Source organism: Hippoglossus hippoglossus, chromosome 8, assembly GCF_009819705.1.
Source record: "Hippoglossus hippoglossus isolate fHipHip1 chromosome 8, fHipHip1.pri, whole genome shotgun sequence".
NCBI lineage: Eukaryota > Metazoa > Chordata > Actinopteri > Pleuronectiformes > Pleuronectidae > Hippoglossus > Hippoglossus hippoglossus.
The window spans coordinates 10,903,463-10,916,691 of NC_047158.1; the positions used below are offsets into that span (position 1 = coordinate 10,903,463).

Sequence of the window (13,229 nt, forward strand, 5' to 3'; positions counted from 1 at the left end):
AAGGCTCTTCTGTTTTTTCTTTTTTTCTCTCCGTATCTTACCCTCCCACGCAGATTAGTCAACCCATTGTTCACACATATATAGTATATTCTGTTCCTTGAGTTTGAACTTCCTCTCTCTCTCTTTCGTTCGCTGTTACAACTTTGTAACCTTGTGTCTTTTTTCTTACCACATTCCTCAGGACCCGGGGGAAGGCGTGTCTCCACTTGTCTTGCCTTGGGGTGAAACCGCCACAGACTCCACTGTGCTAAGTCCATGTTGGAGTCGTGAACAAGACACTGTTCACTCTCTTTTTATGCTCATTACAACAGAAAGAATCCCTCCATCTTTCAAACTCTTGTATCTAATCCAAGGGGTCGGACGAGGCCTCTTCTTGTGCTGAAGCTTTTATAGTCACCTGCCTTCCCTTTGGTTTTGATAGCCAGAGATAAGAGACAGAGTGTTAACTTGACACCGTGGCTCTGTGATGATGAATACCTGACTGCATTTTTTTCAGGGCTGACGTCACCCAGTGTTCCCTGTACCACCTCATGCACAGCTGGATCTTCCCTCATGGAGAACAACAAGAGCATGGGAGGTGTCTTCTGTGGTGTTTCATCAGCTCCCATTGACACCCAGGAACCAGAAAGACCATTTCAGTTTGGTCAATATAGTTTTTGATACCTGCAGCTACATGTAAATACTTTGGCTAAACTACATTTTATTATATTTGAGTCTCGTGACAGCAAATTAGCCTTGATTTCCGTTATATACCGATTATTCTCAAAGGGTTGAGGAGGGGGCTGGACACAATCCCAGCTGGCATTGGGCGAGAGGCAGGACACACCCTGGACGGGTCACCAGCATATCGCAGGGCCGGCATTTAGAGACAAAACCATTCACGCACACATCCACTTCTTGCATGTCTTTGGACTCCAGAGTACCTGGAGATAACCTCTGCAAACATGGGGACAACATGCACCCCACACAGAAAGGCCCCGGACAAACCAGGATAGGAGCTTCTTGCTGTGAGGTGGTGTACTACCGTGCCACCCCTTGGCCTTGTCTTACGTCACTAACGAGCTGACACTCCTTCAAAACTATAGAAACAGAAACATCAGCCTTCATAGTTTTTCATAATAATTGAACCAGAAGAAATTAACATAAATAAATACTGAATTAAGTGTAAATACTTAATTAACAATTGTAAGAGTGCCAGGATATTTTTTATTTTTTTCCCTTTTTCCTTATATTTTATCTTTTAATATTACATATTATACATTATGTATAATACATATTAATATAGTTATGACCCCATGTTTCTTCATCTCTCTTCCTTTTATGTGTAGTTCGATAATTTTTCATCACATATCTTTATTGTCTGTTTTGACATTTTATGTAAAATTTGGATTATGATTTTATTATTATTATTTTATATCTTTGTTTGACCTGAGTGGAGATGCAGCTGCACATTTCGTTGTTAGAAATAATAATGGATTTAATCATTAATCTGTGTTGAATGTTGCTTGTAAAGTTCGACTCTCAGGTCACGTGGATGTTGGAGCGCCGCCTCTAACTCTCTCCACCAATGGGCGATCCCCAAACTGTGAAGGCGGAAGAAAACACGGAAGCAGCTCAGAGGGAACGCGACACGTCGACTGGCTGCGATAAAACGTGTGCACAGTCAAATTAACGATAGCTTAACGTTTCCCAGTGTTTGTGAGACGCCAGAGTTGTTTGTCAGTTTATTCACATTCCGTCTGCTCCGCTCCCCGCAGCCTGAATGGAGAAGGACAACGAGCTGCCTCTGGCCACAGAGAGATATGGCAGCGCAGGCTCCTGGAGGTACTTAGTGAAAGATGGAGTGGTAGAGAGGAGGAGAGAAGAACGTGAAGGTGCTTCTACAAGAAACTCTATTGTTGGAGTGTTTAAAGTAAGACAGATTCACTGCATGTCCACGTAGCAATACTGACTGTTCAGCCCGTCGCTCACATTTACATCCTTGGGTTTCAGAGTGTGTTTCTGCCTCAAGGCTACCCAGAGAGTGTCAGTGATGACTACCTGCAGTACCAGTTCTGGGATACAGTGCAGGTAACTCCGAAGAACCACTGAGATCATCATCTTCATCATCTTCATCCCCCCCCCCCACCAGACTGAAACTCTCCACCCACTCTCTCCTCTCCCCTCTCAGGCTTTCGCCAGCTCTCTGTCTGGGACCCTGGCCACTCAGGCGTCTCTCCGAGGGGTCGGTGTTGGAAACCATGAGGCCACGGTGGCTGCAGCCACCGTCACCTGGTTATTGAGAGGTGATCCCTTTAAAAAACAACAACAAAAAACCACTAGAATGGCACTCAGCAGAACGCACGCCACCACGAGGGCCCCTGTCTCGCAACATTAAAGAAAGTGATGAAAAAAATAATCCTGGATCTGCCCCATGTCCATATCCGCGCTAAAACTTTTTACCGTACAGTGACAGAAAATAGCCGACCCCCATATGGAACCACATTTAAATTTGCTAGATCCAGATTTTTACTTGGAGCCACACCAAGTTGCACAAACTCATAGATATCAGTACTCAAGATATGTTGGATTTTATCAATTAAGATCCATAAATCATTTCCTGGGAAAGAAGTGAACATTGCAAAAAACCTTTATAACGAGTCAAGAAATATAATCATAATTTTATTTCTTGACTCGTGTTCCCTCCTTCCACCAAATGTGGTGGGAATCTGTAATCCTTCTGACAAACGTAAAAAACCAACGGACATACGTGAAAACATAACCTCTTGGTTGTAGGTAATCAACCAATAAAATGACAGACTTCTTGGATCTTCAGTGCATCTTGTGAAATTATGTTCTCCCCTGCAGATGGGACGGGCATGCTGGGAAGAATCCTCTTCGCCTGGCAGAAAGGGTACGATCATATTTTTGCTCTATTCAAGTAAAAGCTTGACAAGTGTCTCATCGTTTCCTGGTGGAACATCTTTGTTTCTGTTACAGGAGTAAACTGGACTCTGAGGCCAAAAAGTGGAGGTACTGTATGGGCTGTGCATACACACTTTATCTTGAAGACTTATTGAGTCTAAACATTATCCTAAAACCCACTTGATGTCACGAGTCCTCTGCTGTCATCGTCTTTCCAGGCTTTTTGCCGATGTGCTCAACGACAGTGCCATGTTCATGGAGATATTGGCTCCATACTTTCCTGTTTGTTTCACCTCGATCGTGTGCATCGCTGGGATATTCAAGGTAAGATTAAATTAATTTGGTCATCCGTGATTAAAAACTCAAAATTACTATTTCTGAAACTGAAGAAGTTGTAAGTTACTGAGTACATGAACTTTAAATCCGAATGGTCCCAAGTTAAATTTGACATCTACACAAACTATGATCATTTTTGTGGTGTTTTTTTATGTAATTAATGTGTTTTTGCTTAAGATTATCTAATAATTTCACATGTTAAGTCCCCTAAATAATTTGCAATAACAACAACTGAGCTTATATGTGTTTGTCTTCTCCAGTCCATTGTTGGAGTTGCAGGTGGAGCGACCAGAGCTGCGCTGACGGTTCATCAGGCTCGCAGAGACAACATGGCCGACATCTCTGCCAAAGATGGTAGTCAGGTACTTTTTTTTCAAAAGTTTTTGTCTCTACGTCTACTTGTCATGGAAAAACAGCACTAAATTACCAGATACCATTTATACTGTGTGTTCTATGTCATATTTCATATTTCACATAATGGAGTACAATAGGCCTCTATCACAGCAGACATGCCATAGAAGAAGAAACACTGGTGTTATGAATAACATTTACGATGGCTCTGTTCTGTTTGATAACCCTGCACCAGAAAACCAAACATTCATTGATTTGTGTTCATGTAAAAGTGCAGCTGTTTTTTACTGAAAATAATTCAAACTCATCAGAACATGTTTTTTATTTTCCACAGGAGACGTTGGTGAACTTGGCAGGACTGCTGATCAGCTTGATGCTCATTCCCCTCGTCACTAATAATCCAATGTATGTGCGACTTCATTTGAACTTGAAATCACAAAGACAATTCAATTATATTTGGAGTCTGTGGCGTCTTTTATGTCGTCTACCTCCGTTCTCATTCCCTCCATCTGCCCCCTCAGACTGACTCTCAGCCTCTTCTTCCTCTTCACCATCCTCCACCTTTTTGCCAATTACAAGGCTGTGCGTTCGGTTGTCATGGAAACCTTCAATGAGGCACGGCTTTCAATCGTGTTGCAGCAGTACCTGAAAGACAGAAGAGTCCTGAGTCCACTAGAGGCCAATCAGAGAGAGCCAGTTTTCTTTGGTAACAGAAATTAACCCACATTTCATAATGTAGTTGTAATATGTATATTATGCACATTGACAATTATAAAATGTGTTTTTTTTCCCCTCAGATTTTAGGAAAACGGTGCCAATTAGACTTGGAGTGAGGCTACAGGAGATTGGGCAAAGGTAATTTCATCTACCAGTTCTAATATGACGAAAAAGTACACACAGTAAAAGTTGAGTACAGATTAATTTTATCTTCTTAATTTTTAGCCCAGAGGATCTTCAGATGGTTTTGACGCAAAAGAACATGCCTTACCTCTTAGGAGTGAGAAACGGTACGTCAGCCTGAGATGACTTCTTCCCTCACAGAGAAATAGTGTGTTCAAGAGTCATGTTAAATACTTTCAATGTTTTGAAGTCGCCTGTCATCTTTCCGCAGGGTGTGTGTGTGTTTGTTTGGGACCAGAAGCATCGGTGCATGATGAAATCAGAGCCGTGTGTCAGGCTGTGTGGATCAGTAGCAAGTTGAGCCCTCTAGCTTCCAAAGAACCTGCTACACAACAACAGCAAAGTGAGTCTTTATGGCTAATTCTGTAATTAATTTACAATACAGAGATGCTTCAAGGTAACAAATGTTAAAACACTGCAAAATTGTGTTCATTTTTTTTTTTTAAAGGTCACTGGGAAATGGTGCATGAGAGTCACAAGCTGATGGACACTATTTTTAATCCGTTTCTCAAAGGTGAGTCTACACAAAACAGTTTTAAACCACCCACCATCTGCTTGATCTAGTATTTTTATCTTTTTTTATCAAGAATCATGAATCATGATTTTGCTCAAATATTTTCCAGGTGTAGAAGCTGCAGGATGGGACACGAAACGAACTCTGCTGGACTGGGATGAGTGGAGGGTCGAGTGGAAATCTAAGAGCAGCTGAGCTGTGAGGCGTCTGCAGCCGATTCTCACTGTTTATATCACATTTATTAAACGATTATATTTTTAAGTGCATTCTGTTTGATTCAATCTGTTTCAATCTGTCAGTGTGGATGATACATTAAGATGAAAATCTACATTTTGTACATGGACATGGAATTAAAATCACAAAATTGTAGAATGAGAGAGCAAATGTTATTATTTTAATGATTTATTGAAAAGTCAAAACAAAAACAAAACAAAACAAAAACCATTGCATCCGCCAGGGAAAGGGGGCGATATTGAGCCTTCTTTAACCAACCAACACAACACGAAGAAGAACAAAAGAAAATGGTTGTAAAGTTAGCAGCATTCTGAAGGTTAAGAGCGGAAAAAAGGTTTGGCTTAGACAGTGTACGAGATATTTGGTGTTGGGTGAAGTTGAATGTGGAGGGTTGATGCTAAAATTTAAAGATAAGTATACATACTGCTAAATATATTTATCTACAAAGATACAATACGTGTTTTCGAACGTAAACCGAAATTTCATATTTGTCGTGAGGCTTTTATTTTTGAAAGTTTTAGCCGGATGTGTACACCCTTTTGTAAATTTCATCGCTCGTTCAAACCTCAGCAACTAAATCAGTCCGTCCGCTGGAGAACTGGTTTAAAATGGGGAGATATAAATGTGCCTACAGCTGCGAAAGCTCCAGTGAATCAGATGTAAAGTTTTTTAAGTAAGTTTTCAATTTAGTGATCATTTTTAGCCACAAACCTGGAAGTAGCAAGTTAGCATAGTGAGGTGAATGTTAAGCTAGCAGCAATAACGTTAGTTGGAAGTGTGATTCAGCTCGTCTTTAAGTTTTATTTACAGTAACTACGAATTTTAGAAAGTATTATCAAATGTTCTGATGTACTCTGTAGTTGACTTGACTTGTACATTCTGGGTAATGGAGGACAAGCCGCACACCTGCAGGCGCTGTGTTGTGTTTACTTTACTTTACTCTGTTGTTTTCATTAGACTCGATCAACATCAGAAAACAAACATGGTTGGATCCTCAAAAATCGCAATATATGGAGGGAAATGTACAATCTCTATTCACTGAGAAAAGAAGTGTAATATTTCAACTGGACTTTCAGACACAAAGAAGATAGATGCAAAGCTGAATAAAGCTCGTTCGTCACTTTACAAACATAAGATGTTTTTGTATTCCAGAGTGAACAGCTCACTCAGGTCCACACATCAACAACACTGTAAACTGTGTTTTAACAGCTGTTAACATTGACTCTGCTATTTGTTCTACATCCAACACCCCAGGCCTCACTGTATGTGTTCAACCAAGCTGCACCACATTTCACACGCTCCTGGATATCAGTGACTTAAATATGTCAGGTTTTTTATTAAGATCCATGAATTGTTCCTTGGGAAAACCGTGAAAATGTTGAAAAACTATTTCAATGTCAAAGAAAGTGAAAAGAAAACAAACATATCTGGATCTGACCTCTGATCCGCAACAAAATGTAAAGTCTTCTTCCCTGACCCAGAACACATCCTTCCACCAAGTTTCATGGAAATCTGCTAAGTTGTTTTTGTGTAATCTTGCTTTGAAACAAACCAACAAAGAAACAGACTGGGGTGAAAACATCAGGTAATCGGGTTCAGGACATGGCTGTGGTTGTGTTTCAATGAGTTGTGTGTTTCAACAGGTTTCCTATTTACAATCCCCGGAAACTGAAGAAATGGCTCGTAAACATGAAGTGGAAGGACTGGACTCCGTCCCGCTTCTCTGTGCTGTGCATCAATCATTTTGAGGAGCAGTACATCGACAGAACAGGCAAAAGTGTGAAACTCAAAGAAGATGCAGTTCCCACCATATTTTCATCCCCTGACAAGACACAGACAAGGAAGGTTTGTATTAACTTACTCAGCGTCAGTGGAACCAGTTAGAAATATAAATCAGCTGATCTTTCGTGTGGGAAAAATAGTTTCAGGACAAAACTGCTCCGAGGTCGTCTCTTTTTTAACTGTAAAGTTCTAAACACAAATACATCTTCATCTGTTTGTAATAAGTAAAAATAATATTCAACTTTCTCCCTGGTGTAGGCTTCCATCAAACCCAGAAGTAAGAGAAACAAGGTGAGATTTGAGATTTTTTGTTTTGTTTTTAAACATGTTGGTTCATTTTTCTCAAAATGAAACAGCTTTTTCTCAAATGGATCTTACTTAAATCTCGTTTCAATGACAGCAAGATAAGTGCTGTCTTTATTTGAGCCATTCTTCACTTCAGCACAACAGAGTCAGTTTAATAGTTTTTAAGCTTTATTAATACCAACTCCAGAACATTCAGTGTGTTGTTTTCCTTGTTTTCTGAACCCAGACACATGCCTCACAAACGGATCCTGGTCAGTCTCAAGCAACAACCCCTGCCACAGCAAAGAGAAATGTCGAGAACAAAGAGAGCAGACAAACAGAGGAAGAGCCTGTGGGGTATGTTATTTATCAACAGAGACGCTTTGCTTTAGTTTTACTTTCTTTATGTGCATTATGTCAAATTTTATATTTATAACACACCAGATTAGAGGAAGCAATAATTAAAGGTTCTCTATTAGGCAATTTGTTGTGAATGATCATAATATGACCATGACACACCATCGGAAATCAAGGAAACATGATAAATTGAAATACTGGCTGCTGCGACAGCAATGCTGCAGCTAGTAAGTCGATTTCTTTTTTCTTTTTATTGCTTAAAATCTCATTTTTGTTTTGGCCTGTTTGAGCCAATAGCAGTTGGAGACCTCAGGGTGCCAGATACGATACAAGCAAACACACTCTGGAAGGTAAATGTACTGAGGCTAAAAAAACACAACATGGAAAATAAACATACTAGAGCTGGAACTACAGTACAATAAAAGAAGGTGCCAGTTCTTGGTCCAACATATAACTTAGTCCATTATTAAAGCCAGTGAATCTTCTGCCTTACACTTTATAAAATGAAATGATGTGTTTACTCAGAACCCAATCTCTCATCTCTCCACTTCCTCTCACTATCCAGAAATGAAGTGTAATTAATTATTGATTAATTAAATTAATCTCGGCTGTCAATCGGGATGTTTTGCCACGTTTGATATCATCAAATAACTAATTAATTTTACAGGCAGTTCTGCAATAATTGTTTCCTCTTTAATGTGTTGAACTTTTCTGTTTCTATGGTTAGAGACAAAGACTCAATCAAATCTGACAAATGGAGGATTATAGTGGATGAAGGGCTGATGAAGATTGAGTCATTTCCCCATTTCTTCCATGGAGATTACTGCGTCCCACGGGTAAGAGCTATGAGTGCAGATATTACATTTAGTATGATTCAACTGATTAGTGTAAATGTGTATTATTTGCTAATTGACTTTGGACAAATCAATTAACTTTCTGTTGTCAGATGCACTATTGCAATTAATGTTCAAATATTATATTTGTATCTATATTGTCCATTCATCACCAACAGGATATTCAATGGGCTCCAGATGATAATTTCAGTGTAAGTAGTTGACTTTAAACTTTCAAATTACTTCTTCATGCAATGTATTATAATCAAATGATTTTCTGTATTTTTTTTCCCAGGCAGAATGTAAAGATCCTGAAAATGTGATCGAGGTACTGTATGTCCATTGCCTGAATGAAAGTGTTCCAGCTCAGCTTTGTTAAATATAATCAGCCGAGGATCTCGTTGTATGATGATATCAATCAATCACAGAATGTGGTTTTTATAGCCCATATTCACAAATCTTAATTTGTCTCATAGGGCTTGACATGGTATGACATCATGTTGTTTGATTCCAGGTGAAGGAGCCGTGGCAGTGGCTTGGTCTTGATGTCAGAGGACCCCTGCCCCAAACACTGAACGGACACAAATACATCGTGACTGTGACGGATTACTACTCCAAGTGGGTGGAAGCTGTGCCAATGCAGTCGTGCCTCCCTCCGCATGTCGCAAAGCACATCGTGGACATCATCAACCACTTTGGATACCCACTCAGAATCCTCTCCAGGCTGCCTCATGACATAGTCCACAAAGTGAGTGTATGACTGACTGAACCACACATATCAGAAGAAGTAGAAAAGTATTTCACATCAACATCAAAATCTTGCCTGAGACTACCAAACATATATAAATCTATTTTTCATCCTTGAAGTGCCTGAAAATCTAATAATCATAGATGCCTCATGTCAGCCAGAGTCTGTCATTGAAGGTTTTGGAATCCTAATTTCATCTTTTAGTGGTATATCATCCTCACAAGACCAAGTCTGCTGTCGCACAATATGGCTCAAGTTGTCGCTCAGATGTTGTAAAAACAACAATCTTTCCCATCTCTACCATTGTTGAATGCTGACAAAATCATCCTCAATTTTTCATGGTTGAAATAAATGATGGGGGGGGGGGTTCCATTTCTCTGCTGGAAAAAAACCCAACGGTTATCTGGCTAAGTGAAAACATGAGATAAAGACCATAAGCTATTTGAAAAGACAAATAGTCATGTAGGCTCCGGGGTGTTTCTGCTTGTTTTTCCATGAAACTAAAACGAAAACGAAGCATATATTTGGAGACCAGACAAATTAGTCTGAGGTGTCTTCAGGGGATTTCCAACGACTTTGAATGTTGTCACTTCGTTGGAAATTGTCAAAATGAGGAACCTAATAAATGAACCTCTGGAGTGCCGCCGCTTTATGGACCCTGTCATTCTCCTTACCGTCCCTATCTGTGTGCCTATCTTTTCGACATTGGCATGAGAGTGTGCTGCGTGCATGTTCCTGAACTGGCCTCACTGACCAATCATAACTGAAGAAAATGAACTCTAGAGGAGAGGTGGGGGGTCTTAAGTAAAATCCTGTGATAATATTGTGTCCTGAACTGCCAGTGTCTGACATAGATGTGTGTGTGAATGTGTCCTCCTGCCAGATCAACAGAGAACTGAAAGATCAGCTGAACGTCAGCGTCGCTCTTGTCGTCTATCATCAGCAGACGGGCACCGCTGATTTGATCACACAGCAGCTGATTAACAGGTCTGTTTTTATAATGTACTATAAAATTCAGTACACCCCCCGCGTAATATCATAAAAATTGATAACCATTTGAAACTTCCATCGTACAATAAGTGTTTTATTTCTTTAGGGCATTTATCAATAAACAAGTTAGATAGACTCCATTGAAAATATAAATAAGAACAACCTCACTGAAACTAAAGTGACTGCACTTGATTTTCAATGAGCACAAATTGCATGAACAAGACTATATAATAACTGGTGAGTGTACAATTTGTATTATTTATTTTATTATCTCATTTAACTTAAAGATGTAATATATAGGAATTATTTATTAAAATGCCAAAAAAAAACTAGACCTATGTTATATATTTTGTTAACTACTCTACTACATTAATTCCAACAAGATAAGATATAATAATCATTTATTACTCCCACAACTTGGAAATTTGCTGTGTTGCATCATCAAAGAGGGCGTTCAAAAAATAGACATCAGTAATAAATAAGTTAATATGCAATATAAACATGAAAATAGAATAGACCTAATATACAGCGTACAGTGTATATACAGTGTAAACAGAATATGTACAGTGGGAGTTCAATGCTCAACGATGTTCAAACCCAGAGAAATCCCCAATTTTATTCTAGGTAACAGGATGTTTCATTTTGTTGCCTTTTAACTTTACCCGTGGCTTTGCCCATCTCTGCTGAAACATCCAGGGCAAACGAGGGACGACGAAAGAAGAACACAGTTCTCGTCAATCAGCCAGTCAGCTGTTCCACTCTTTGTATTGATCACACGATTATTCACTGCAGTTTGCGGTAAAAATGTGAATACAACTCAAATACAGCGAAAATGATTTGAACATCACTAAACTATGTATTTTAGTATTGTTTGCATTGAGAGACCCCTAGTGGCCAAAGTTACATATTGTATGTTTAAGGAAATTACATGTCACAGTTACAAATGTTAAAATTCAGGGCAATATTTCTCTTGATCTTGCATTGATGCATCTCCCAGCTTAAAATTGACTAAATATTCAGTTAGACACAGGAAAAGGGGGGGGGGGGGGAAGCAAAGAAGGACCAAGAAATGGGCCCAGAGTTACAGAGTACATTACTGATACTGTCGCTCCTCCGTGAATTGTATTCTGCTCAGTTTTATTTCAATTGCTTTCGATGTTTCTGAGAAATCTCCTGTGAGTGTGTCTCTCATTATGTTTTCAAGTCAACGCTGTCATTTTTCTTATCGCTGCCTCCCAACAGGATGGTCAGTGATCTGGTAGAAGAGCATGCAGCCGACTGGGACGTCTACCTGCCCGCCAAGGTTTTCAGTCTGTGTTTCAAAGAGCATCCACTGACCAAGCAGAGGCCCTTTTCCATGCTCTGCTGTAGAGGACTGGAGCCTGTCCAATCCCCGAGAGGACTGGATGTAAGTGTAGGTTTTTAATGTTTTCAGTTTTGAGGAGACGTCATCTTATAGAAACTGTTAAATGAATTTTGTCTTCTTGCCTCGCTGTTCCGCAGTTTGCTTATTCCAAGATCCGAGAGAGTGCTTTCGTGGTGAGATAGACGGGTGAGTTGAATAGATGACAAGAACAAACCATATTTAAATATAATACTTACTTCCCTTGTGTGGAGGAAGTTGGGGAATGTCTTATGAGTTTTTAGAGGTGTTTTCCAGAAAGAGTGTATTTGGGGAAGTTTGAGAAAAACAGGTCTTGAAACTGTTACAAAAAACTATTATTATTTTGCAGGTCGATGAAAGTGGAAACCCAATTGGACGTATAACAAACATGGAGGAGGAATATTTTTGGGTCATGGAAGTATTCGGACTTAGTCAAGGATATTCGCGCTGAAGCGTTACTGTACTTCACTTCATGGCTCCAATTTAAGAACTCTGGAATCCAATTTTTTTTAACCTGGACAAGGACATTGCTGACAAGGACAGATCCTGGATATGAAGCTGCAAATGTCTATATTCTCAACCTATTAAGTCCAAAATATGTAATGGTTTAAACTCCCTTTGTTTTGGTCCATTAAGTCTGAACAAGAAAGCCTTTTTCAGATTTAGATGTGGGGTTTTTTTGTTCAGGGCTTGGCTAGGGCCTTTCTTTGTAGAGTTACCATGTTTTCTCTGTGTCTTTGGGTCCTCTGGCTTCCTCCCACAGTCCAAAGACATACAGATTGGGGTTAGGTTGATTGGAGACTGTAGGTGTTAATGTGAGAGTGAATGGTTGTTTGTCTCTGTATGTTGGCCCTGGGATTCGCTGGTGACCTTTCCAGGGTGCACCCCGGCTCTCGCCTAATGTCAGCTGGGATTGGCTCCAGCTCCCCCCATGATCGCTCCAAGGATAAGCAGTATATATGATGGATGGATGGATCATATTGTACGACCATAAACTGTAAATGTACAAAATCTAGTAGAATGAGAGCAGCAGGTGACAAAGAGTCCATGGATTTCTATTATGACCAAAAGTGGATAAAAGTGATGGACAGTAAGTCTGAGCTTAAGCCATTTGAGGCTGATAGTTACAGCATTTTGTTTTACATTAGGATTTGATTGTGTCTTGTGAGCTGGCCTCCTGTTTTCATGAATGGTTCTTCTAAGGCAGAGTCAGTCCAGAGATTTGAAATGTCCAATTTCAAGCTGCTGTGCAGGAGATTTTGTCTATAAAATAGAAAAACGTATCAATCAACTTTCCTTTCTAAAAAAAAAGAGGAGTGAGACAATAAAATTCATGTGTAATCAATTTGAATTCAAGATCAATTCTTCTGTCAGAACTGTGACTTTTCTTTGCCTTTTAAATAAAGTCAGAATACGTTGGTATGATCTGCACCTGCATGTGGTGTCCATGAGATTGAAGTACTGCAGTAAAACTACGGTATCTCAACGAGAGCTTAAGAGCATGTGTTCTTTTTCTAGACGTCACTAAATCGACAACTTTAATTTAAGAACATTAATAATGCGATTTCTTTCACAAAATAATTATTTGAAATTGTGTGTTTAAAGGCCTAT

At 39.6% G+C, this 13,229-nt stretch overlaps 2 protein-coding genes across 3 annotated transcripts; both read left to right on the forward strand.

The window, feature by feature from the left end:
- The first annotated feature begins 1,592 nt into the window (after positions 1-1,592).
- Positions 1,593-5,369, forward strand: rusf1 (RUS family member 1). Its single transcript, XM_034594212.1, has 15 exons — positions 1,593-1,697; positions 1,741-1,912; positions 1,993-2,070; positions 2,171-2,285; positions 2,848-2,893; positions 2,980-3,012; positions 3,123-3,228; positions 3,501-3,602; positions 3,926-3,996; positions 4,113-4,297; positions 4,389-4,446; positions 4,534-4,598; positions 4,703-4,834; positions 4,940-5,005; positions 5,115-5,369. Exons 2-15 carry the CDS (start codon positions 1,763-1,765, stop codon positions 5,198-5,200), a joined length of 1,293 nt encoding a protein of 430 aa, XP_034450103.1. The 5' UTR covers positions 1,593-1,697; positions 1,741-1,762; the 3' UTR covers positions 5,201-5,369.
- A 195-nt stretch (positions 5,370-5,564) lies between these two features.
- On the forward strand, positions 5,565-12,639 carry zgc:153292 (uncharacterized protein LOC100003014 homolog). Of its 2 annotated transcripts, none has more exons than XM_034594217.1 (12): positions 5,565-5,912; positions 6,883-7,084; positions 7,280-7,312; positions 7,554-7,663; positions 8,391-8,499; positions 8,676-8,708; positions 8,792-8,824; positions 9,011-9,244; positions 10,128-10,231; positions 11,477-11,642; positions 11,738-11,786; positions 11,968-12,639. In XM_034594217.1, exons 1-11 carry the CDS (start codon positions 5,848-5,850, stop codon positions 11,780-11,782), a joined length of 1,134 nt encoding a protein of 377 aa, XP_034450108.1. In that variant the 5' UTR covers positions 5,565-5,847; the 3' UTR covers positions 11,783-11,786; positions 11,968-12,639. The 2 variants fall into 2 exon arrangements, with proteins under 2 accessions (XP_034450108.1, XP_034450109.1); XM_034594218.1 differs by having other exon boundaries at positions 5,794-5,916.
- Positions 12,640-13,229: the final 590 nt, after the last annotated feature.